Source organism: Chenopodium album, chromosome 23 (genome assembly GCF_948465745.1).
Source record: "Chenopodium album chromosome 23, dcCheAlbu1.1, whole genome shotgun sequence".
Lineage (NCBI taxonomy): Eukaryota > Viridiplantae > Streptophyta > Magnoliopsida > Caryophyllales > Amaranthaceae > Chenopodium > Chenopodium album.
Genome location: NC_137856.1, coordinates 7,363,411 through 7,389,124, shown reverse-complemented (window position 1 = coordinate 7,389,124; position 25,714 = coordinate 7,363,411). Strand labels below are relative to the sequence as shown.

Here is a 25,714-nt window from a genome sequence, read left to right as displayed (position 1 = left end):
AGCACAATTGCGCCGGAGATGAGAAGGGAAGAGTTGAACGGTAGTCGGGAGAAGAAGCATAAACTATTGTAAAGATTCGGTATTTTTTTTATTTTTTTGGCGGGCACTTTGATGAGTACTGAGAAGTAGTCGGCAACTCGGCATTTGGAAATGGCTGAAATTGTTAACCTGTAATTTCTAATATTTTTATGAAAACTAGGGTGTACCCGTGCAAAATGCACGGGATATATAAGAAAAAATATATTTAAAATGTGGAAAGCTGAACTTGATGTTGTAATTTGGTTTTGGATTGGTCGGTTTTGTTGAACCGTAATTAGCTCGGTTGTACTGAGTATTAATAATAATCGTATTGATAATGTGCTGACACTTGATACGCTATGTTGAAATATCATATTTCTGTGCTTTGCTTAGAAGCTAAAAAATAGGGTCTTACTCTTTTATGTCGATGGCCACGCAATGCTATTATGGGGTTTACTTTTTCAAAGCTATAGAGGTTAACCATTCAGTGTTATAGGGATTACTCGTGTTACTCAGTTAGTGTCATATGGGTTAGTGTCTTGCTCTAGGAGTTAATAAATTTGTTTTGTTGCAAGTAGTTATTCGTTGAAGCCAGTTGCACAAAAACGTGTTGTACATTTTTTTTGTTTTTGATGATTAAAGAAGTGGAAAATGTGTGGAGGGTAGTCCTGAAAAATACGCATATAATTGAAGGGTTGGGGATTCAGAGTACTGTAGTGAAATGTTGATAAAGAAATTGTATACTCGTGCTAATGCATGACATATATTATACTATGTACCAAAAAAAGTACTCGTAAAACAAAGTGAAATATTAGTACGTCGTGTTTAAAAAAAAATTCAAATGTTGGGGAATTTGAGTGATATAGTGAATTGTATATAAAGGATCTGTATACTCGTGCTAATGTATGTTATATGTTATACTACGTACCAAAAAAAAACACGCACAAATAAAGTGAAATGTTAGTAGTAGTCCCATAAAAAAAAAAAAAAAAATAGTGAATGGGTAGTTATTGGATTTTTTTTAAAAAAAAGGATACAAAATAAAAATAAAGTAATGGGATTGGTAGTTATATTCTCCTTTAAAAACGCGGAATGAGCATGTATATGTTTTGTAAAGAACATACAACTGTTTTGTAAGGAACATATAGCTGTTTTGTAAAGAACATCCAGTTTTATGTTTTTTTTTTTATCTAAAGAACATGATAATACTATGTAATGAACATTATTTATATACATCCACCATAATTTGGAGACAAAATTCAAAAAACATTTAACAATAAGCAATGAGTATTATGTCACAAATAAAACACATTATACAGATAGTCAAAGAACATAAACATATGTTCTTTTCTTTTCTTTTTTTTTTTTTTTTTTTGCAAAAATGTTCTTTTCACTCTAGCTATATATTCATTACATATTGATAGTATGTTATTTTCATTTTAGATATATGTTCATTATATTACATTTTAATAATATGTTCTTTTCACTATAGTTATATGTTCATTACTTTGATATATCATGTTCTGTCCTCCAAAATGACTGTACGTTGCACCGTACAGGCGCCTGCATGAACCATCTATTGATATTTTTAGGCTCCGTTCACTTCACCTTATTTTAGTTCAACTAAAATTATTTTAAGTGAAACAAAATTATATTTGCTGAACTTAAATTATTTTTGTTGAATTGAAATTATTTTTGTTGATTTTCTATTATAATTCTTCTTTAAGAAAACTGAATTTTATTGAACTAAACTTATTTTTACTAAGCTAAAATTATTTTTACTTAATATTATTTTTTCAAGGTGAAGTGAACAGGACCTTAGTTGATTGGTTTAATCAAGGAAAATAATTACTTAAATTTTACACATTTTTTTTTTAAATGATGCTAGTGCTAGAAAATTATTACCTATCCACACCTTCTAATCAAACACTCGGTAACAGCAGTGATTTGATTGAATTCTTTTGTTAGGATATTTACCAAAAATAATTACCGTATTTTGAGTAGTGGTAATGGAATCACTTAGGCATATCTATTACCATGTGGTAACACCATAGACGGCTCTAGGGGCGGGCTTACCCAGGCTATGGCCCACCCCATGAACAAAAATATTTAAATATAAATACTTTATTGTTGCACTAAATATCATAAACTTGTGTTGGCTAAGTTGGCTTTCACTATATTACCCAAACAGATCTATTAGAACTAGTAATACCTAGCCTCACCCAATCTTGGGATATAAAGCTGATTCTCTCCTCACCAATATAGGGATGACAAAGGGGTCTAGGACCTACACAGATCCTACAGGACGACCCTTCCCTAAATTACAATTATAAAGGTGGGCATCGTGCCGTGACGGGCCATCGCAGGCCGTACCTGGGACTCGTACCGGGCCGGGTCAAATTTCGGCACATCCCAGCCCACGGCCTGGTGGGCCGTGCCGAGCTGTGGGGCAACCCGTAACTTATTATTATTATTGTTATTGTTATTATTATTATTATTATTATTATTATTATATATTTGTTTGAACAACTTAAGTTTATATAAATAATGTTAATACATATTTTTTTTTTGAACAACTTCAATTTAATTAAGTTTATGTACAAGTAAATAATTTATATTTAAGTTTATACATAAATTACTTATATAAACTTAATTAAGTAAGTTAATATACATAAACTTAATTAAATAATTTTATATAAATAAACTTATTTATTTATTAATTAAACAAGTTTATTTAATTATATAAGTTTATATAAGTAATTAAATAAGTTTATATAATTGGGCATGGGCCGTGTGTGCCGGCGTGCCGACGACCGTGCCGCCTGCCGTGCCCGTGCTAGATTTCAAATTTTTGTTCATGGCACGGCCCACGACCCACAAGTGGGTTGCCGTGTTGTGCCGGACCCGTGCGAGCCCGACCCGTGTCCATCTTTAATTACAAACATGGGTCTTATTTTTCTAGACAATATTGGTTCGAGTACGAATAAAACCTAGACCGGCCAAACATAGACACAAACAATATATTAATAAAATAAAATAAAATTTTCAAATCCAAATAAATAAAAACCTTAAAAAAACCCTGCTTATTTCCATTTCTAATCCAATATGATAAAAGAGATTTTTTTTCCCATGCATACCAAACAACAAATAATTGCAAATTTAATTTTTACCATTTCTCCCTTTTAATTGTTTTTATTTCATTTCCCTTTCATTCATATCAAACATGCATTACACAGAATTCAATGCTAACGAGATCTTTTTAAAGCCATTCCAATACCAATGCCTGAAAATATACACAAAACTAATTAGGGCTTGTTCTCTTACATTGAAATTCAGTTCAGTTCAGTTCAGTTCAGCTCAATTCAGTTCAGTTCAGTTCAGCTCCTAATTTCCTTCTCTTATAAAATATTCATTTCAGTTCAGTTCAGTTCAGCCGAGTTCAATTCAGTTCAGTTCAGTTCAGTTCAGTTCAGTTCAGTCAATGATAACAGACCCTTACTCTGCACCTAACAAATAATGAGAAATTTCATTGCAAAAAAGAATATTTAACTTAAATTTCACCACTATACAAACTTTCTATAAATTCTATAAACCTCATAGTTCCAGTTAGTTCCAGACTTTTCTAAATCAAACTTCTTAATTTAGGAACCATCTTACCATCGTACCACTTCTATTTATTTCTAATCAATCCCCAATAAAAAAAAAAAAAAAGTTTTGTCAAAAAAAAAAAAAAAAAAGTAAAATAAAAAAGAACACAACATTCTAGACTGTTCTTTAAATCAGAACCCTCCAGATCCCCACCCCACTCCCTACACACACATACTCGTTCCCTTTTTCTTTTCTTCGCCTCCGCCCCAATTCTCACCCCCCTTTCTTTCTCTCTCTAAAACCCCATCACTTTCTCTCTCTTCAACCTTCATCTCTGCAACAATGGCGAAATACGGCGAAGGAGACAAGCGTTGGATAGTGCAAGACAGACCAGACGGAACCAACGTCCACAATTGGCACTGGGCTGAAACAGACTGTCTCGAATGGTCTAGAACCAAGCTCTCAGATTCTCTATCCAACCTCATAATTTTATCCGGGGAGGGAAACCTCTTCGTGAAGATCACAAAGCTCGACAAGCTTGAAGGCGAAGCGTATGTGAACATCCGGAAGGGGAAGATTATCCCCGGGTACGAGCTCGCCCTTACCCTCTCGTGGGAGGGCGAGGCGAGGGACGAGTCTGGAGTTTGTGTTTCAAAATCTGCTGGTAAAATCGAGATTCCGTACATCTCTGATGAGAATGCGGATGAAGATCCGGAGGTTAGGGTAAGTTTTGATGATGATGGGGTTGTTGGGAGGAGGATTAAAGAGGCGTTTATTGCGAAGGGGAAGCCGGTGGTGTTGGAGAAGGTGAGGGAGTATGTGGAGAGTATGGCGAGAGGTGGGCCGTGTAAGGAGGAGCTTGAGGTGAAGAAGGTGGCGCCCAAGGCTGAGGGTTCGAAAGGTGGGGCGGCTCCGGCTGTGGCAGTCCCGAAGAAGAAGGAGGAGGTGAAGAAGAGTGAGGAGAAGAAAGGGTTTAGGACGGTCAAATTGAGTGAAAGGTTTCGGTGCAGGGCGGTTGATTTGTATGAGATTTTGATGGATGAGAATAGGTGGAAGGGTTTTACTCAGAGTAATGCTAAGATTAGTAGGGAGGTTGGAGGTGAGTTTAGTATTTTCGACGGCTCGGTTACTGGGACTAATGTTGAATTGAAGGAAGGGAAGTTGATTGTTCAGAAATGGAGGTTTGGGAATTGGCCTGATGGTGTTTTCTCTACGGTAATTTCATTTCTTCTTTATTATGTTATATTTCATATATGTTGATAATTTGAATTGTTTGGTTGTATTTTGTTGCTGTCTATTGATGAGGTTTGATTTTTCATGGTATTTGATTTCTTGTGAACTTTTGATGTTAATCTGTGTTGATTGGAAATGGTTTTTTGTTGGATTTTGCTTAAAATCTGGGCATGGGTTTTGAAATGGCGGTTCGGAATGTATAGTAAAGGGCATTGCTTAGGACTTCGGATATGTAAATGTTTGATATGAGTTTGTCTTCCTTGTTTGATTATATTAATCAAGCTCTGGTTGAAAGAGAGCGTTTTTTTTTTTTTTTTTTTTTTTTTTTTTTGTAAGTAGATCACTTGCAGAGGGAGAGGTTAGATGAGGGAGACAAAGACCGAAAATGACTTGGTTGGAAGGAGTTAGGAAGGGTATGAAGCATATGGATTGAGGAAGATTTTTGTGGATGATTATACGGAATAATCACTATTGGTTCATGTAGCCAATCTCACTTATGGGATTAAGGCTTTCATTGATTAATAAGTAGATCACTTGTATTTGCCTAAAGTTTTTGAGTTGGGGAAGAGGAGTTATAGTTGCTCGTGGAAAAGTTTGAGGTATTCATTTGGTTAGATGGCATATTTTTCTAGGAAAGAGCCATAATACGAGAAAAGTTTCCGCCTTTGAGTAAAGAAGTTATAGATCCTGAGGAGTAGGATAAGTTTGCTTCTTTAGGTTCAAGTTCTTGTTCTGTTGATCTGTTGTTCTTAATTAGATTTTCTGGAGGCATTGGATCTAATTACTCAATTGATAGTTTGAGCTTTAGTCAAATTGATCCAAAAGGCTTATAGTGATGAGATGAGTAAGTCTACATAAAGCAATTAGTGGAGAAAAAATAAGGTAACTTAAGGGGCCATCAGTAGTTTTCCTGCATTGAGGGGAGATTACATTGCCTTGTGTGGCTCTTAATGTTTTGGAATATTTTACATGTCAACTAGTTGCCTGAATTTTTGCTACTTCTGACTCCAATTAAGTTATATCAGGTTTTGGTTTACAATTATGCTTTTTACGTGTGATTTAATATTTTATCTTCACATGTAAGTGGCCTTTTTGCATCGTTAGACATACTTTGTATTGCACCTTGTTTGAATATAAGGAAAGGGTGGGAAAAGAAAAAAGGGAAAGGGAGGACATTGTCCATAGTCTGGATAACAATTTTAGAGGGTGAGGGAAATAGAGGGGAGGGAAATAGAAGGAAAATTTTCATTAATTGTTTAAGAATAAAATATTTTCAAATTTGGAAAGAAAATATTGGTAAACTTAATCTTCTTCTCATAATCAGACATATCAGACTCCACCAATTCCTTCTACTGCTGCATTGCCCACCAGTGTCGAAAACTCCACTGTTGTTTCCCTAATTCAGCCATTATTACCCTCAAATTTCACAATATATATCCCCATCGATTTAAATAGCTGTATCTAATTATGCATTACGAATAGTGTAGCACAGGAAGTGATTGAACTGGGAAATTAGGGTTTCAAAATTGAGGGATTAGAGAGGGAAATTAAATTGAGGAAAGTGATATGAAGAAATGAAGAGAGAATTATGGCTAGTAGAGAAGTAATCTGAGAAGAAGATTAATCCCAAATTTTGGGTATTATTTTGGGAAATTGCAGATGTTTTTATGGGATTGAAGGATATTGAAGGGAAAGATGTTATAGAAGGAGTTTCCATTCCCGTTCCTTTCTTTTCCTCTTTTGTCTAAATAAAGGAGTTGCATTTCTTCCCCCCTTCCCTCTTCCTTCCCCTCCTTACCTGAAATAGTATCCAACTTAATGATATAGGTCTTTTTGCCCCCTGTTCGAGGGTAGGTTTGCTCAGTCCATTGGTTTTTGTGTGTGGGAATTTCATTTCCTTTGAAGTACATTTATAGTTTTATATTAGTACATTCATACCAAGGGAACACTTCTCAATTGTATTTATTCTGAGTGAAATTTGATCTAAGGACTTCATATAATCTTATGGCACATTGAAAACTGATTCTTAAAAAGTGTATATACACACTTTGCTGGAAAACCAGGGCTAAATGTTTAATTCTGTCACTGATATCTCACCAATAATAGATTAGTAGATTAGTGATTTGTGCAAGGCTTATATGGTTATACTAGAGTCAAGTCTTTTATATTGTTACCTTTTTCATAGCAAGAGTAGAATTTTAAGATATTGATATGTAAATGAACCTCTTTCTATAGGGCACTGCCCTTGCTTGATCAAAATGAACCTTAGACTTGCTGACCTTACAAACTTAAGACCATTGAAAATGCAGAAACAGCTTGAGTTTGTACTCTTGATTGGAAGTGGTTCAAAAGGGCACCTTGCCGAGATAGAAATCATCATACATTTAAGCATGTGCCCTGTAATACACCTTAAGCATAAAAAATATTCTCCTCCTCCCTGGAACCCCTTGACTATAGAGGTACCTTAAACCACTTGTGCCGGAGAAATACCTTATCCCAAGCAGTATTTTGAATATCATGAAGTGACCTGCCAAGATCAACTCTTTGGTGACTTCAAGTTGTAAAGCCTGAGAACTAAGAATATGCCTGAAGCCTTTTGACTATTACAGATGCCCAAAATTAATTGTGCTCAGAGAAAGACCGTATTCCAAGCACTATTCAGAATACCAAAAGTGACCTGCCAAGATTAGTTCTTTGTAAACCTGGAGGGAAGCATTAGATCTGAGAAGATGTCCCGAACTGACCTGAAACTAGAGAATAGGGAAGACTATGTAATTGAAAACTTTTCAAGTCAAGGTTTTGTTATTGGAAATTTACCTATATATAGATCAAAATAGGAATGCACACTGACCTATTTCTGCCGATTTGCCGATTTATTATCTATGAGAACTACCTTAGATTGGCTAAGCACAAGTCATTAAGTCAAAGGGACAAGGGAATGAAAGAAAACCAATGCAAGGAGATACGCTTCAATCTTTGAAAAACAGGGGAAAATCATGAGTGAATAACAGTTTATAAGTTCCGATGTAGTTGTAGCTTTTTTTACTGAGATAACTAGAAATTGCAATAGCATTGCAGCAATGCTCATCTTTTTTTTAGGATAGAATGGTTTAAGCTGAATAGATCATATTTAGGCTATGAGGGATCCATATATCTCTATAAGAAGTTGATTAACTGGCTGCTTTTAGAGTAGACTAAAAAGATGGCACAGATGGAAATAAAGGTGATTAGATTATTACCCACCAAAAATATTGATGATAAGATAGCTGATTAGCTGAACTTTAGCCAAATAGTTTCTTTTCACGATAAGACAGAATGTATAGAAAATTCTACACCTGATGAAAAGGAGAATGACGGTTTATATAAGTTCCGATGTAGTTGTAGCTTTTTTACTGAGATACTAGAAATTGCAATAGCATTGCAGCAATGCTTATCTTTTTTTAAGGATAGAATGGTTTAAGCTGAATAGATCATATTTAGACTATGAGGGATCCATATATCTCTATAAGAAGTTGATTAACTGGCTGCTTTTAGAGTAGACTAAAAAGATGGCATAGATGGAAATAAAGGTGATTAGATTATTATCCCCCAAAAATATTGATGATTAGATAGCTGATTAGCTGAACTTTAGCCAAATAGTTTCTTTTTACGATAAGACAGAATGTATAGAAATTAATTCTACACCTGATGCTAAGGAGAATGGGGAGGTGAAGAATCACTAAGCGAGTATAAACAGATTTGACATTAAAAGAACCATCCTTTGACAATGGCAAAACATTGAAATCATGTGCTGGACTCAATGTATAAAAAGGCTCAAGGCGCACCAAGGCGTTTTGGAGTACCTTGCGCCTAATGCGCGCCTCAGTGCGCCTCACTTTAGTGAGGTGCATATAATAAGAAGTAAAAAAAATTCTGAAAAAAACTCTTTGTGAGCCTCAGGCTGCGGCTTGGTGCGCCTTAGCTGCACCTCATTGAAGTCGCCTCGCCCAGACCATTAAAAGCGCATGTCCTGTAACGCCTTGCGCCTCAGCGCCTAGGCGCGCTTTTTCAAACACTGGCTGGACTAGAGAGTTAAGAGATATTTTGAGCTATTAAATAATTCTTAGTATCTTTCTTAATGAGATTATCAAAGGAACATCACATCTGCACTAGTTAACTGATCTGTTTATTGCAAATCTGACATTAGCTCATTGCATAAGCTAAACTGACACGTCCTTTGAATCACATGACCACGAGATCTAAGAGGGAGCCTAATCTATTGAATCTTATATTTTGCTGAAAACTAGAGCCAGAAATAATTAAGGGTTTGAAGCTAAACTTCAAGCCTGTTCCGTTGGTAAAATTGATTGAAAGTCAATATTATTTATACCCAAAGCCCCTATAAATTTAGGGTATTGAAGATGGTGTCGCCTTATTTCATTTTATGTAGATCATGATTATGAATTGTATTGCGATTACTATATTTGCGTATATAATAGAGTATTTTTACTGATAACTGTTGGGATCTTTAAAACAGAATAACATGATTGTGAAAGTTAGAGATGGGCTGAATTTTGAACTACTAAATAGAGTATACATTAATGTGTGAGAAACCGCACTTTAATGCCTTTTTGTTTATGGTGTTATTACTAGTTTTGTTGTTGGGGGTGGGGGTGCGGGGGAGGTTTTTGCTGTACCAAGTATTATAATATTGTAGGAATTTTCCCATTCATGCCATTTAACATGTTGATGAACAAGCTAGCAGTGTGAGAACCTCTGCAATGAGGTTCCATTGTAATACTATTATTTTATTATTAGATTTATATTTTACACTGTACATTTAATTTTTGATTGATGTAGTCTTTCCATTGATCTCATAATAATTGGTGTATCCAGGTGAAACTGACATTTGAGGAGCCAGAATCTGGTGTCACTGTGGTTAAGTTGGTTCAGACTGATGTTCCCGAAGAAGACAGGTTGGTTGTAGTTTAGGGTTTATGTCTGTCTAATATATTGTGCGTATGCTGTCAGGTTCTCGATAGGTTAATGGTATGCTTTTTATCTGATGCAGATATGGGAATGAAACTGTGGTGGAAAACACAGAGAGAGGCTGGCGAGATCTTATCTTCCAAAGGATTCGAGCTATCTTTGGCTTTGGACTTTGACCACTCAACTAAAAATATTTCTTTGCCATTTCAAGTGTAACACACTCATTGATATATTCCTTGTTGTTTAGCCATGAATGTTATTTGTTGAAGTGGCTGGACTATTTTTCAGATGATCATTAAAGTGTCGTGGACTATATTGTGTCTCCATCTGTCATAGTATCATGTAACAGTGGTTATTTTCAGAAGTTTTGAAGTAATGAAGGGGCGGGGCTCTTCTCTTCTGATGTTTGTTGGTTTTTTGTTTCTGATTTGATGCAGCTCATTTCTTTCAGATTCCTCATGTTTAGTTGAATAACTACTGCATAAACACTGATAGATTAGCATCTTTTCTTCCATTTTCTTCGTGTTTGTCATTAGTCTACACCTGATAATTGGGCATCTGAAATTTATTGACTCATAACTATGAGCATAAAGGGAGGGAGTACATGTTTTTGCTGCCTAGTTAGCAATTCTTTTGTCCTAACAAGCTATGGTCAAATATAAATGTTCCAACCTCGAGCCAAAGTGTGCCCAACAAAAGAGAAATGGTGGTTTGATGTGTTCAGTATTCCCGTATAAACTTAAGCTACATTTTTTTTTACTCCATTCATTTTTCTATTGTTACATATTGACTTTGGTGGTTAACGATTAACATGTAGAACTTTGACTATAAAATATATTGCCCCTATTATAAGATCAAAATCATATTATATGGGGTGTTATTAGATTTGTCTTGAAATGAATTTTTATAAAGGAAAAATTCACATTTACAATCAGTCATAACACCATGTACCATATTTACTACCCATTTAAAAAAATATTTTATATTACTACCACCTAAAATCACAAAATTAAAATTTCACTACCACTTAACGAAATTCGTTAAGGTTTCATTAAGTTTATTCCAAAAAAAAAAGGTAACCCACCCACCCCTTCTCTCCCCCTATCGACGATCGGCAGCTGGCGCCGGCGCGAACCCTCTCCCCCACCCCTACGCGGCCAACGAATCCCCCTTCCCTTTTCCCGTTCTCGCCGCCCCGACCCCCACCCCGAAATGAATTACATTCATTAATTCCGGCGTTTTCGACCTCGGTTCCTAGCACTGAAACGTCGAAAATGGATTGAAGAGCCATTGAAGTGATTTGATAGAAGATTTTGATTGAAATTAAATCACAATTGAAGCAATTAGGGTTTTGAAAAGGGGGAAATTTTTGTGCGGCGATGGTGGCTTACGGTTGACGGAGATGGAGTCCAACCATTATCTTGCATCTATGGGGGCATTCATCTCGTATCAATAGCAGCGACGTGTATTCAGCTTCAATTGATGGTGGTGCGAGGCTGCTGGTGGAGCGAAGCTTCTTGCGGTGGTGCTCGCTGTAGTGTTGCGGTGTGGGCTGAGCTTGGTGATGTTGGAGAGAGCAGGGGATCGGAGTTGTGGTGGTTCGTCGGCGTTGTGGGTGACAGTGTGAATGGAGGGGTCGGGGCAGCAAGTACGGGAAAAGGGAGGGGGTTGGTTGCGCAGGTGGGGAAAGGGAGGCGGTGGGGTTGCGCCGGCGCCGGCAGGGGGTGGCAGTTGAGGTGACGGGTGGCAGTGAAGTGGAGGGATGGGCGCAAGGTGGTTGAACGTTGGCTAAACCCAACTAACGGAAACAGTAACGATCTTAGTCTTTGGTAGTGAAATATACTTCCTCCGTTTTCTTTTACTTGCAACATTTCCTTAAAAAGGAAATGTCACAATACTTGCAACACACTATAAAAGGAAAGTTGTTTTAGAAAAAAACTATACTATTTCTCTTATTTAAAGCACATGGTCCACTAAATTACACTCCTAACAACCACTCATCTCATTTTAAAGTGTATTATATCATGTGAAACCCACATTTCTTAAATACCGTGAAAAAGTGTGTGTTGCATCTAAAAGAAAACGGAGGAAGTATATTTTAGGGATTTGTGTGGTAGCAAAATAAAATATTTTTTTAAATGGGTAGTAAATCTGATAAAGGGTGCTTTCGGTGGTAATAAATGTCAATTTTTCCTTTTTAAAATAACCAGAATTGGAAATATCAAATCCTTCCTCCGATTTTCGTATTCATAGTAAGGTCATTAGATTAGATTTGAACCAATCAATCTCTGATACCTATTAATAGATACTGCAAGTGATCTACAATTGGTGCTTCCAGTTCCTTGACCTCGGCAGGTTGACCAGGACCTCCTCCTCTCGATCTCGCGACAGGGGCTCCAGAGTTCTTGAATATATTCGTGGTAGCAAATGTGCATTTAAAATTTGTTAAGGTTAGTGTCACAACAAAAAAGGAATGGATGAAGTATTTTGGAATTATATTCAATCCTATAAGGCGATTTAATTCTTCTAGTCTACGCAAATATAATTCTAGAAGGATTTCACACGATAATGGCTTGGCTTACATTTTAGAGCCAAATATGAATATATAATCCACGATAAATTCACGTTCAATAAGTATTTAATATGTTCTTTTTTTTTAATCTTCCTATCTTCGTACTTGTGCTCTAATATGATTTTTTTTTTTTTTTTTTTTTTTTATCTAGTTAGTTTTGCTTTATTTCTTTGATGGCAATAAAAATTGCATAGCAATATTAAATGTTTAAGTAAACCATAATTTATAAATGTAATAATGACATTGATAATTATGGAGTAACAGTGTCCAAAAGTACGAAGAAATAGTTAATAATATTTTTAAAATATAACAGTAACATACGTATTTATTTTTTATAAGCAAAAATGGGGTCATTCAAAGGTTCTATGGTGTAGTGGTTAGCACTCTGGACTTTGAATCCAGCGACCTGGGTTCGACTCCCGGTAGGACCTTTTTACATCCTTTTTAGACTTTCTTTTTAATACATTATGGTAAGCCATTTTTGCTTCACTTAATTAACATTTCAAAACAAGAGATAACTAAAAAATATATATTATAAAATATTGATATTATGAATATATACTTGTAGCTAATCATCAATCAATCAATACTATATACTAAAGTAATCACCAGCATTATCCCCAAATTACACGTGTCACACTCACATTAAAAATTTTCCCACCAAAAATCCTTTTTTTTCTTTTTTTTTTTCCTTCAAAATTATAAGATAGCTAATAAATAAATAAAAAGAGAATATACAACCTAAAAAATAGAACAATAATAACAACCTAGATAAATAAAAAAATTAATTAATGTAATCGTTAATCTATAAAAATGCATTATGTATTCCCTTTAATCTATGTATTGTTCGTTTTTTTACTTAAAAAAGGATTTTCACTCAATTTCAAATTCATAACATGTTAGAAAACTAAAATTAGAGATAAGTACTTTACATTAATGTATTTAATTTATATAAATTTGATAATATAAAAAAAAAAAAAAACTACGTAAAATTTATATATATATATTTTTTTAATATCCGAGCGTTTGCTCGGGCAAAAAACTAGTACTATGTACTAAAGTAATCACCAGCATTATCTCCAAATAACACGTGTCACACTCACATTAAAAATTTTCCCGCCATAAATCCTTTTTTTTTTTTCAAAATAATTAGGTAGCTAATAAATAAATAAAAAGAGAATATACAACCTAATGAACAACCTAAAAAAATAGAAAAATAATAACAACTTAGATAAATAAATAAATAAATTTAATCGTTAATCTATAAAATGCATTATATATTCCCTTTAATCTATGTATTGTTTGTTTTTTACATAAAAAAAAGGATTTTCACTCAACTTCAAATTTATAACATGTCAACAAACTAAAATTAGAGATAAGTACTTCATATTAATGTATTTAATCTATATAAATTTGATAATATAGATAGTACTACATATAATTTATTTATTTAAAAAAAAATTCTTTTGAATATCCGAGCGTTTGCTCGGGCAAAAAACTAGTTAAACTATATATTGCACATAAATGGTCGTAGTATTACGAAGTAATCATATACTTACTTTTACTATAATTTTTTGGAAAAATTGGCCGCAACAACATCAACTATGACAAAGGTGCGTGTAACAGCACAACTTTTCGCGGGTGCACTCAGCATCACAAACTATGCACTTGGGTGCACATAACAACATAAATAACATTGGCAAAATTTAGATTTGTTGTGAAAGTGAAATCTTAAATATTTTTAATGATGTTTTGTTTAAATATATTTTTGATTTATTTCATTCTACTTTACGATGAAAAACCATTTTTGCTTCACTATTCAAACATTAAATACTTTAAAATATTGATACTATGAGTATATACTTGTGGCTAATTAACCGCTATATTACACATTTACGATATTCGTTAATAATCGCGCTAAACGTTTTAACTTTTGCACTATTTATTCATTCATAAACTTAATTTGACTATATTTTTTTAATCAAATAAAAAAAGTAAATGTTGACATGAAATATATTTTTGGATTAGTCTTTAATCTTTATGTATATTTTCATTATATCAACCTTAGCTTTTATACTTCTTACTAATTTATACCCCCTCCGTGTTTAATAAGTGTTACATTTTGATCGTCACATAATTTTAGGCAATTTAATTGAGCTAAATAAATAAGAGGTTTCTTAAAAAAAAAAAAAATTAAAATAAAATAAGAGGTAAGTGAGGTAGTTGGAGTAATAAAAAATTGTAACAGAAAGATGGTGGAGTCAATAGTTATTAAAAGGTGATGAATGTGAGACAGTGGGAGAAAAGAAATACTTCGTAACAAAAAGTAGCAGATTTAAGTGGGGACCATGAGAAGAGAGTGATATTATATTTAAATGTAACTTTTGCCAAAAATGAAGTGCATCGCTTGTTAAAACACGAGCGCATTTGGTAAGAGTAACACTTAATAAAACACGGAGGGGCTTAATTATAAAGGGCTTAATTATAAATATTATTGGTCAAAACTGTATTGATATGTGTATTGGTCAACTATTGCGATTATTACGAAACGGAAAGAATATATTATATGATACTATGTAACATCTTTTTCAAAAAAAAAAAAAAAAAAAAATACTATGTAACATTAAATTATACTATCTCCATTTCACATTATGTGCAATTATTATTTTTATTCATTTTTAAGTTGTCATTTCTCTATATCTTTATGCTCATCACATTCATTACTATTTTCCATTTAACATTCACAAATAAATTTTGCCTTAAAAACGTAAAAACTCATTTGTCGCAAAAATTACAACAGAGAACTTAATGCTTATATCGAGATTCTATTTGAATAACATTTTAACATGTCCAAGGTTCTATGGTGTAGTGGTTAGCACTCTGGACTTTGAATCCAGCGACCTGGGTTCGACTCCCGGTAGGACCTCCTTAACGTTTTTAATTATTTTATTATTATAATAATAATTTTTGAAAAGTGACTTTCTTTAAAGTTAGTCTCTTCTTAATGTTAACATAATTATAAAATGGAGTAATTAAATTACTCCATATTTAGCTAATACTATAAATTGGTCATGCCAATGTAAGCAACCAACTATGATTTTCAAAATAAGCCTGTACTAAGTCTCAATAAATGACGCAAGTTAACACTTTAAATTGTGACCCTATATATAAAATAAAATAAAAAAGGGAAATATATTACCGAGTAGGTTGAATAATATTTACAAGAGTAGAAGATTATATTCTGTCATTCTCAAAAAAGAAAAAAAATATTATATTTTGTGTCAAAATTTGAGACATATTTAGAAAATGGCATAACTACTTAACTAGTCCAATGCAACAAAATAACCAAAATTTTTTTGAAAAACGTCGCCTGAGAGATTCGAACTCTCGCGGGGAAACCCCATGTACTTAGCAGGCACACGCCTTAACCACTCGGCCAAAGCGACTTGATTGTTATATAAGTCAGTCAAAAAGTATAAATAGTAAAAACTAGAAAGGGTAATATGATTGAACAACCTGCTTACTTTTGGAGCACATATTGTAAGTTTTGTAACTAGGCAGACCTTCTCTAATTTTTTCTTGGTTTCGCATTCGAAACCAAAAAATTGCTACGATTAATAATTACGAGTAATACAAAGTATAGAATAATTTATGAGAACGAATGACAATAGACCGACACATGATCAATCCGACATCAAATAGACTTGAATCAATTGCCTTAGTCCGAAACAAGTCCAACCTGCAAGTTTGTCACCTCTTTATTACTTCACCTTTATTCACTTCATGTTAAGCCTAGAATGAGTCCTTCAAGTTCACATGTACTGATGTATAAGCTATAAGAACTTAATTTGGGCATAGCTGAAAAAGTACTACACAGTTAGCAAATCGGAAAGATAACGCTGGTTGTTATTTGATTTACAAGGAAAGAAATGTAGTCTTTCAACTGACTCTATACACAATATACCAACAAAACTCAAGATTTACCGAGGTTGAAGAAACTGGAAAAAAAAAAATTGTGGTAATTAAGATAGAGAGGTCTGTAGATTTATATGAACTGCTGGATCATGTCTTTCACCTCTTCCAGAACTAACCAAGCTTTATGGCCACCAATTACTTCCGCTTTCATTTCTCCGTCTAGCCATAGCTGCAGATAAAAGACGTGGTTAGCGTTTCACTACCTTAGAATCTTCAATCAGTATTACAATATATGAGAATAAGTTGATCAAACTCACCTGGATCGTGGGCATTTTCTGATGGAACATGCAAAATAGGGAATTGATGGTTAAAGGACAGTCAGAGAGAAATAAATGGATGTGACTGTAGAAATAAGCATGCATTATAAAGGAAATTGTCTCACTGAAATATTTCCGCGCTTGACAAGAGCTTGAGGCACATTGTTCACATCCACGTAGTAAAATTTGACCCTTTGAGAAAAACATGGAGACAATTACAAGAAGAAGTAATTTAAAAACTACAATTTTCTATCTTGGTAGTACTACTACATACATATGCATAAAGTATTAAAGTCATAAAGTATAAGAAAGCTATTCCCTTACAGAAATATAAAGCTAAACCTACTGAATGATAGTTCAAAATTTATAAACACATGTGTTTATAATCTTTTGATGAACACATAATATTATTGGGCATCTTCCTAGAGGAGGTTCAGGAACCAAAATGGTGAGACAAATCAAACTCAATTATTTCGAGGACATAGCCTAAGAAAATTCAAATGGAAGAAGGTGAAAGATTGAATAATTACTGAATCACAATGGATGTAATGCACAAATTACCGCAAGTTTATGGTGGATAAAATTTTGTACAGGGTGTGTTGATAATCCTTCCCAAAACCATAAACTCTACTAAAAAAACAAGAGACTAAAGTAAGCCTGTTGTTAGTTTGTTACTGAGTTTTATGGCTCCCTACAACTCTACAAGCATATGAAGCAAAGTTCAGCAAGGACAATTAAGGTTCAACACAAGAATCTTTAACAGGGCACAACTCAAATTCATCAACGGTGACAAAAAATTATGAGGATATAAATACTGAAACAGATGATGATTTGAAGGGATAAGATGGGGCTTCTTCCATGAGGCACCATTTGGAAAGCAACACTAGGTGCAAGATTGTTGTTTAAAAGAACTAAAACTTCAAAGGAATGACTAAATGTGTATTTTGGAAGAGTTTACCCACATTGAGAAAATTTGCAGAGTGAAGCAAGCTGAACAAAATCAGCAAGATAATTTTAGCCATATGAATCAATGCAATTACAAGAATGAAGATCTACTTGTTTTTATGAAGAAGATAATGCATATCATACAAGATAGTTCATCAAACTTCAAAAATGTTTTTAGAGGTTTAACTGTTAAAGCCATTGAATGTCATCTTACAATTGGTTACATGCCTATAAGAAAGGAAATGGGCAAGACAGTTAACCGGTAGGTGCATGTTAACTAAAAAGTAAAGAAGAAAATGTCCAAAAATTCTGGGAAAAGGCCATGTACTTCTATATACTTGATCAATATATAAGTAGTTGCTCTGTTAAAGATTGATGTGGACAAACATCACCTGTCAAGCATCTTAGATTAGTTCCCTTAATTTGTTATGTGCATATTCCTTCTCAATAAAGGAGCAGCTTGGATGACTCATCAGAGAAAGTCATATTACTTGGTTATAGCTCACAATCAAGAGGTTATAGAATACTCAACATCACTAATGTAATAATTGTTACAGTTAGAGATATCCAAGGTTGATGGTCATATAAAAGGTTGATGCAGGAGTCCACAGAAGATTGATGAGTAGTTTGGTAGGAATTAAAAGATTGATCTGATGCATGTTGCAAGCTTGCCTTTGAGGTTCATGTATGACTTATATTTAAATGGGGACAGAATTCTGAGATATCAAGGTGAAATTCTGATTATAGAGTCATGTTCAAACAATAATATGATATGAAGAGCTCCACAGTCCATAAGATACACTAACAGCAGAATTCATAGATTTTGGAAAGGCGAAAATTAGTTGCTTGATCAGGAACTAAGGCAGAGTGTAGGTTGGATTACAATCGAAAATTACCAACATTCAAATGGACAATAAAATAGATACTGTGGTAGCAAACTTTTTTTGTATGTCGGACCAAACATATGAAAGTCAAATATAAGTAATCAGGGATGATGAAGATGAGATAGAAGTCATGCCAGTCAACTGTCAATACCTTATCAACTTGCACAATGTTTAACTAAGGCACATACAAATGGAAAATGTGACTTTTTGAGACATAGGATGAAGATGACAAGCAAAACACTCAAAGAAAATTTTTGTCAGATGAGATCTTTATCCTTGAATCAGAAATTGAAGTAGTTGCCAAATCACAAACAAGAGTGTTGACTTAGGCCAAAATAAAAGGTTCAGGGGCTTTAGCCTAAAAATGAACAATGGTGATCTATGATCAATAAGGATTGTTGATTACATAAACTTCTTAAAAATTATTGAATGCCTTGCTAGATCAATGAAGAATCCTTATTCTGTTTTCTAGAGTCAAAATTGCAAGAGTGATCAAAGATACACATCAGAAGAATGATTAAACAATAGAACTTAGAACATCTGATACAGCTCACAGCAAATAAGATTTTCCATCATGGTGTTTTTATTTTCCATCTGATACAGAAGGATATCGGCTCAAATGAAACAAATAAGCTATCCTCGTAAACACCAAAGTCCAATTAGCATTAGTTCTATCATGGTGTTTCTATTGACTGTGTTCCATAATATTAATGATATTCAGGGGCCTAGATACTGCTTTTGTTGAGCAAGAATAAGTTGCAAGCTCAATTCTTAGACCAAGATACAAGTTTATTACTAACACATAGCAGGACTATACGACAGATTCTACGAATCCATTATCCTACTTTCACAGTAATGGCAAACCTGCAGGGAGGGGGGTAAGATGAATATAATTGATATCGGGGTATTGATTGTACAAGAAATGTCACACAATGAGTATACATGGAGAAAGCAAAACCAGCTTGCGTAGGCATTCCAGTTAAGGCAGATGAAGCACCACACTCACTAGCAATGCTCAAATCAGGTAACATTATAAACATTATAACCGCCTATAATGAACATAATTGTTCTCCTGCTGCCCCCACCATACAGACATGAAGTTATCTACTTAACTGCTATAAACAACAACCTCTTGTGTACAAGAAATTGTAGGTGTATGTCGATATAACAAAGTCAGGAAACACAATCAGTCACAGAAACACTCTTAATTACAATGTACGACAAAGCACGAATATAATTAAGCGTGCACGACTACGAAACTGCAGGAGTGCATGACCACCAAATAGGCTTAGATAGCAAGTAGGACAGCAAAATATCACTAATTGCCGAATCTACCTCAAGCAGACAAAACCATCCAAAAATGTATTCATAATTTCATATCATGCAACCTTCCAAATAAACACTATTTAGCACAAAATTTAAGCGGGGTTTTAACTTATCAAATAGAGAAATCTAAATTTCTTCTGATTAACATAGAAAAATCTTACTTGGTATCATATTCAGCAGCCATTTTTTCCAGTTTAGGCTTGAGATAAATGCATTTCCTGCACCAATTAGCCATCCTACCATCCAAGAAAAACTTAATCAAAAACCCAAAAAAAAAAAAAAAAAAAAAAAAAAAAAAAAGCATGGTCAATCTTTTTACAAAAATTACTCCAAATCCCAGATTTTTAATAGAAAATAATGCAATCAGACAAAACATAAATGACCGAAAAAAATTCAGACAAATTGATTTAAGAGTGGAAAATTGACAAACCAATCAATGATAACAGGTTGAGAATTATCCTTAGCTTGCTGTAAAATCTGGTCAAGCTGATCACAATCTTTGATGGATTCCATTTCAACAGTAGAAGGTCTGGACAAATCTAGCCAACCAGCATGCGCCATAATCTCTCTTTTCTTCAACTTTCTACCATTTATGCTATTTTTTTGGTCTTTTAATCCAAACCCAGAATTTTTTACAAGAAATAAGCACCACCCATTACTCCATTTTTGAGGAAATTGATCTTTTGGGTGTGAAAATCGGTGAAATATTTGAGAATTTGGAGCTAAAATAGACATAATTGTAATTTTTGAAATTGGGTCTTGAAGTCAATCTTGTTTGAAAGGTGGGTGTTAATGTGTTATTGTGTTATCATAGTTTTAAGGGACTGACTGAGAGTAAAGCATGTAAAATGCTTCATTTACCAGTTAAAAGGGATACAAAAATGAGGAAATTGGAATATCAATGGAGATTTTTGTGTGTTTTAATTAATTATTGGCGTTTTGTCAAGAATATAAAAATGAGTAAAAGCTTATCCGGAATGTGAGTTGGAACTTGGAAGTCAATCAAGTGATATAAAGTAGAATTAACCAATTAATGTTAGATTGCTAGGGGGCCATTGGACTCGGCCCACTGGCTAATTAGGCTCATTGGTTTGAATTAGGTGAAATTGATCTCAACAGCACCAATTATAGTTTAGGTGCAGTGAACACATATACAAGTAATAGCTAGAACAACTCAACTTTTACGATAGTTGCAACGCATGTCCTAAAATTAAAAATTGATTAAATTTTAAATTTGATTATGTAAAAAAATAACATAAGATCTCTTCCCCTTCCTCATAAGCCCCTTCCTCGTTTCTGTTTCGCGGCCCTGTGAAGCCTCTCCTTTTTCCCTTTCCCCCATCATCCCTCTCCTTCTTCCCGTTCCCAACCGAGTTTTATGATAGGGTTTCGAGGGTAGGTGTGGTGTTTTTCACTGGGTTACTTGGTAGTATAAATATCTTAGTAAAATCTTTTAGCGGGCAAATTTTTTGGTTTGAGGGCGGACAAAATTACAACTAATTCACTTTAAAGTCTTCTATAGTCTTGAAGTAAGCGGGTAAAAGGTTAATTGGGTAACCCGTTTAATAAGCGTAGGTTTGGGTCAAGGGTTTTCACCCCATTTAATAAATGGGTTAGGTTTGAGTCATTGTTTTATCAACCCATTTAATATTGGCACGAACACAAACCCGACACGACACAACCCGTTTGACAACCCTAGTGGGAGGCTAGGATAAGGATTTCGGCGATGGTGGGGTGTGGTTTAGGGGTTGGTGGGGGATAGAGTGGAGGTTTCGAGGCTAGTTAGGGAGAGGAGGATGTATTGGTGGAGGCTGGTGGGCGGTGACCAATGACAAGGATAGGAGGGGATAGATGTAGGCATTGGCGGATCTAGGGGGGTACATAGAGTTACAGCTGTACCCCCATTCCGCGAGGAAAAAAAAAAACAAAAAACTGATACAAAAATAGACCGCCTGTATCTAATAGGCGGTCTCTTTGGTACTCTGTTATGTCTACGCCACAACCAAAAAGTACAACCGAATCAACGCGGCTTTTTAGTATCAATTCTAAGAGACCTCCTATTTTAAAACTGGTCTCTTAGGTGAAATATTTTCCTTACTGTTCCGTATTACTTTTGATCAAAGAGACCTATTGTTAAAATAACAGGTCTCTTAGGCAATAATGTTTATTTTCCAGCGATACATTTGTACTTTTGATCAAAGAGACCTATTGTTACCATAATAGGTTTCTTAGATTATCTCTTTTTAAAAAACAATACATATTTAGTTACTCAATTATAATCCTTGTTGTCGGAAGATAGGGTGTATAGTACACGCATATACTAACAATAGTTAAATGGTTTATTAACTCAAAATTTAGTTAAGCAAAAATTATTACGCTCCACATATTACTTTGTATTTTGTAAATTTTTTTAATAATCCTTAATTTCGTACCCCCATTCCCCAAATCTTGGATCCGCCACTGGATGTGGGGTGTTTTTCAATAATCATAATTAAAACTTTAAAAATATTGTAAAAATATTAAAAATATATATATACCAATCACAATGCCACACGTGCCACTATCAATAATTAAAAACTTAATACTAAAACAGACACCGAGAGTGACTAATGTCACATGCTGATACTGTTTTTTCCCTCCAAAACTCCTTTCCCTTTTTAACTATTTTTTTTGGTGTCTGTGAATATTTGATAATCGATACAACTATAATATAAATCTTTTATATTATCTTTATGCTAAAATGTTCCTTTTTATTTGATGTTCATAATTCTTTCATATACATTTACCTAAAATATTATTCCAACTCCTTTTGAATTGTTTGATAAACAAAGTAATACTCCCTTCGTTTCATAATGTTAGTCCCATATAGAATCAATTACATAAAATAAGAAAACAAATATATTTGGAATCTAACATTAAAGTACAACATAATTCATAATTAGTTTACCTTATATTATTTAACTTTTTTGATTTTTTTATTAGGAAAGTACAAGTCATAATTGCATAATTTAAGATAAAAATTTTCTTACTTAGAGTCATATCATCAATCCACAATCAATTAATTCCAAATAAAATCAAATTATAAATGAAATATATTCAATATGGGTAGATCTTTTTGAAACGCCTAAAATAGTATATGGGACTAATATTATGTAATGGAGGGAGTATTAAATTTTGCCAAAAAATATTATATTTCGTTATAAAATTGATTCATATTATTGATATAAAAAATTAACTTTAAAACATCACTTTTATTTGTTAGACATAATTATTTTTCTAATAAAAAAAATTAGACTTACTGTACATGGCACGGGGCCTAAGCTAGTTAACATATTAAACAGATTACCAACATGTCACATTATATTTTAAGCGGATACCCCCAAAGGTCATTGTAATCCCCCGTAATTTTGTGAAATTTAAAATTATATTTTAACATATTTATGTGAATATTTAATTATGATATTTTATTTACAAAATTTATTTTATGTAAGGAAATAAATTTTTTTTTTTGACAGGTATAAACAAATAAATTTAATGTATAAGGTTAATAACATTATTTTATTAGATTATTTCTCCACCCATATTTTTTCGATCATGAATGGTTATGCAAGCTAAGTTCAAGCCACTTTGTTTATAATATTATAGCCCACTTTAAACTAAAGAAACCTTAAACTTTTATTCAAGCCCAACTCTTTAATCCTATGCTCACTTAAACTTGAAAACCAAGCTCATATAAAATCCCAAAAACCCTCACTCTCACCCTCACCTCACGTAAGATTCATAAGATCTCCCTTCCTCACTTCTTGCTTCTGTTTCACGAAAACAAAAACCAAAAAAAAAAAAAAAAAAAAAAAAAAAAATCGCTGCGCAGCCGCAGCCACCGCCACTGCTCTGCCGCCGCCTGCAGTCTCCGACCACCACTGCCCCACCTGCACAACATCCGTACAGCACACTCCCTTCTTCCTCCTCCTTTCTTTTCTCTTTGTTATTTAATTCAAGTTTTAATCTTTATTTGCATTTTGTTCTTAATTTGTTATTACTATGATTTGGTTATGTATATAAATTACAAAATAAGGGTTTAAAACTTGATTTTCATGGTTTTAGGGCTTAAATACATGTTAGTCAAGTTATTTAAATATATAGTGATTATATTATGTTAAAATTATATTTTTGATGATTAAAACCAATTTTCAGATTTGTTAAAGTTTTAATTTTGGGTTCTATTTGAGGTAATTTCATCAATTCGTGATTTTAGTTTCTACAAATATATAATATATATATATATATATATATATATATATATATATATATATATATATATATATATATATATATATATATATATATATATATATATATATAATATTTATATAATTACTTGTTTATTTTTGCTAATATTAGTATACATTAAAATTCATTATTATTAGATATGTAGCAAACCTAAATTTTATGATTAGTATTAGGTTATTTTTCATTTGTCATAAAATTTCTTCAATCCAAGTAAACATATACGTATCTTTTTAAGAATAAAGTAAACCTATCTTGTGGTTAAAAGAAAAAACCTTTAAAATTACTATGCATTTTTGAGTTACATTTTTTAAATACATATAACCTAAATTGTGAATGAGTAATTGAAAGAAATGAATTTAATTTTGTAATCATATTGTTGTTAAAAATATACACATATAAGTTGACTATTAAAAGATTAGAATTATTTATGAACATGAATACCTCATTAAATGCAACTTTATTACGAAGAATCATAAGATGTGTCATTGGTGTGCCACTTGATTTGTCAAGCCATAATGACACATGGCGAGATTGGCGACACATGGCAGGATTACAATCCTTGTCTTTGAGTTTAAATATATATTTTGATTTTGAGTATGTTTGGTAAGGATATGTCTTTCTTTTTATTTTTTTTTATTGGACATAGATTCAAATAAATCATTACTATTTTTGAGCAGTGGTGGATCTAGCTAAGGTCTTAGTAGGACACATGCCCTACACATATAGTATACAACACCAAAAAGAAGAAAAAAAAAAAAGAAAAAAAAAAGAAAAAGAAAAAGAGGTTCAAAGTAGTTATTTTGGTTAAATAGAATACAATTAAAGTGCATAATTATATCCTAGAACATTAAATTTTCTATCAAAGGTCACGGGCTCAAATCTCTTGCTCAACATCCTTTCGATTGTATTTTTTTTTAGTATTTCTTTTAACACATATATATACACTGGAATTATTAGTTTTAGTTGGTATTTTGGATCGTTCTATTTGATACAAAAAATGTTTTTAGTGATTCCGGATTATGCCTTAAATAAGCCGGGATAACATTTGATGGAATTTTAAAATATTCTGTGATTAAGATTTGACAAATATGATTATTGCTTAATAAATTGAATCTTGATATTAAGAGCATTAGTTCACGATTGCAATGCTGGTACATAGTTGTGTCGGTTTTAATGTTTAAGGAGACATATTTTAGGAACTTGATAAAAAGATTTTCAGAAAGTACTATGCTCTATCATTGTACGGGCCCATTCACTTTAGCTTAATTTCAATTCAGTTCAGTTTAGCTCTAATTGGTTCAGTTCAGTTCAGCTCCTAATTTCCTTCTCTCATAAAATATTCATTTCGATCAGCTCTATTCAGTTCAGTTTAGTTCAGCTCCAATTAGTTCAGTTCAGTTCATTTCAGCTCCAATAAGTTCGGTAACTGTGAACATCCCCTAAAAATTCTGGCTCCACCGTTGTTTTTGAATGTTTGATTACATGGTTTGAGTAACATGTAAATGAGCAAAAAATCAAGATACCTTGGAATGAATTTGGTGAGATTAACGCTTTTTTTTTTTTTAGGCATCGAACTGTTCTAACCTTAATCTCTACCAAAAGTGTTAATTGGCCCTTGCTTCTCTCCTTGTATAATGGAGATAAGAAATATTTTGTTA

The 25,714-nt window shown here is 33.2% G+C and overlaps 2 protein-coding genes and 3 non-coding genes across 5 annotated transcripts; 3 read left to right on the top strand and 2 right to left on the bottom strand.

Annotated features, from left to right (window-relative positions):
* The first annotated feature begins 3,820 nt into the window (after positions 1-3,820).
* On the top strand, positions 3,821-10,207 carry LOC145608035 (uncharacterized). Its single transcript, XM_081663639.1, has 3 exons — positions 3,821-4,821; positions 9,715-9,794; positions 9,890-10,207. The coding sequence occupies exons 1-3, from the start codon at positions 3,949-3,951 to the stop codon at positions 9,981-9,983; spliced, it is 1,047 nt and encodes a 348-aa protein (XP_081519765.1). The 5' UTR covers positions 3,821-3,948; the 3' UTR covers positions 9,984-10,207.
* A 2,531-nt stretch (positions 10,208-12,738) lies between these two features.
* On the top strand, positions 12,739-12,810 carry TRNAQ-UUG (transfer RNA glutamine (anticodon UUG)). Its single transcript has one exon. It is a non-coding gene; the product is annotated as a tRNA-Gln (tRNA).
* A 2,423-nt stretch (positions 12,811-15,233) lies between these two features.
* TRNAQ-UUG (transfer RNA glutamine (anticodon UUG)) lies at positions 15,234-15,305 on the top strand. Its single transcript has one exon. It is a non-coding gene; the product is annotated as a tRNA-Gln (tRNA).
* Positions 15,306-15,743: 438 nt separating this feature from the next.
* TRNAS-GCU (transfer RNA serine (anticodon GCU)) lies at positions 15,744-15,825 on the bottom strand. The gene has a single exon. It is a non-coding gene; the product is annotated as a tRNA-Ser (tRNA).
* Positions 15,826-16,267: 442 nt separating this feature from the next.
* Positions 16,268-20,586, bottom strand: LOC145608028 (thioredoxin-like 3-1, chloroplastic). The gene is made up of 5 exons (XM_081663633.1): positions 20,197-20,586; positions 19,928-20,002; positions 16,737-16,803; positions 16,612-16,629; positions 16,268-16,523 (listed from the first exon to the last, which is right to left on the bottom strand). The coding sequence occupies exons 1-5, from the start codon at positions 20,499-20,501 to the stop codon at positions 16,425-16,427; spliced, it is 564 nt and encodes a 187-aa protein (XP_081519759.1). The 5' UTR covers positions 20,502-20,586; the 3' UTR covers positions 16,268-16,424.
* Between the last annotated feature and the right edge of the window lie 5,128 nt (positions 20,587-25,714).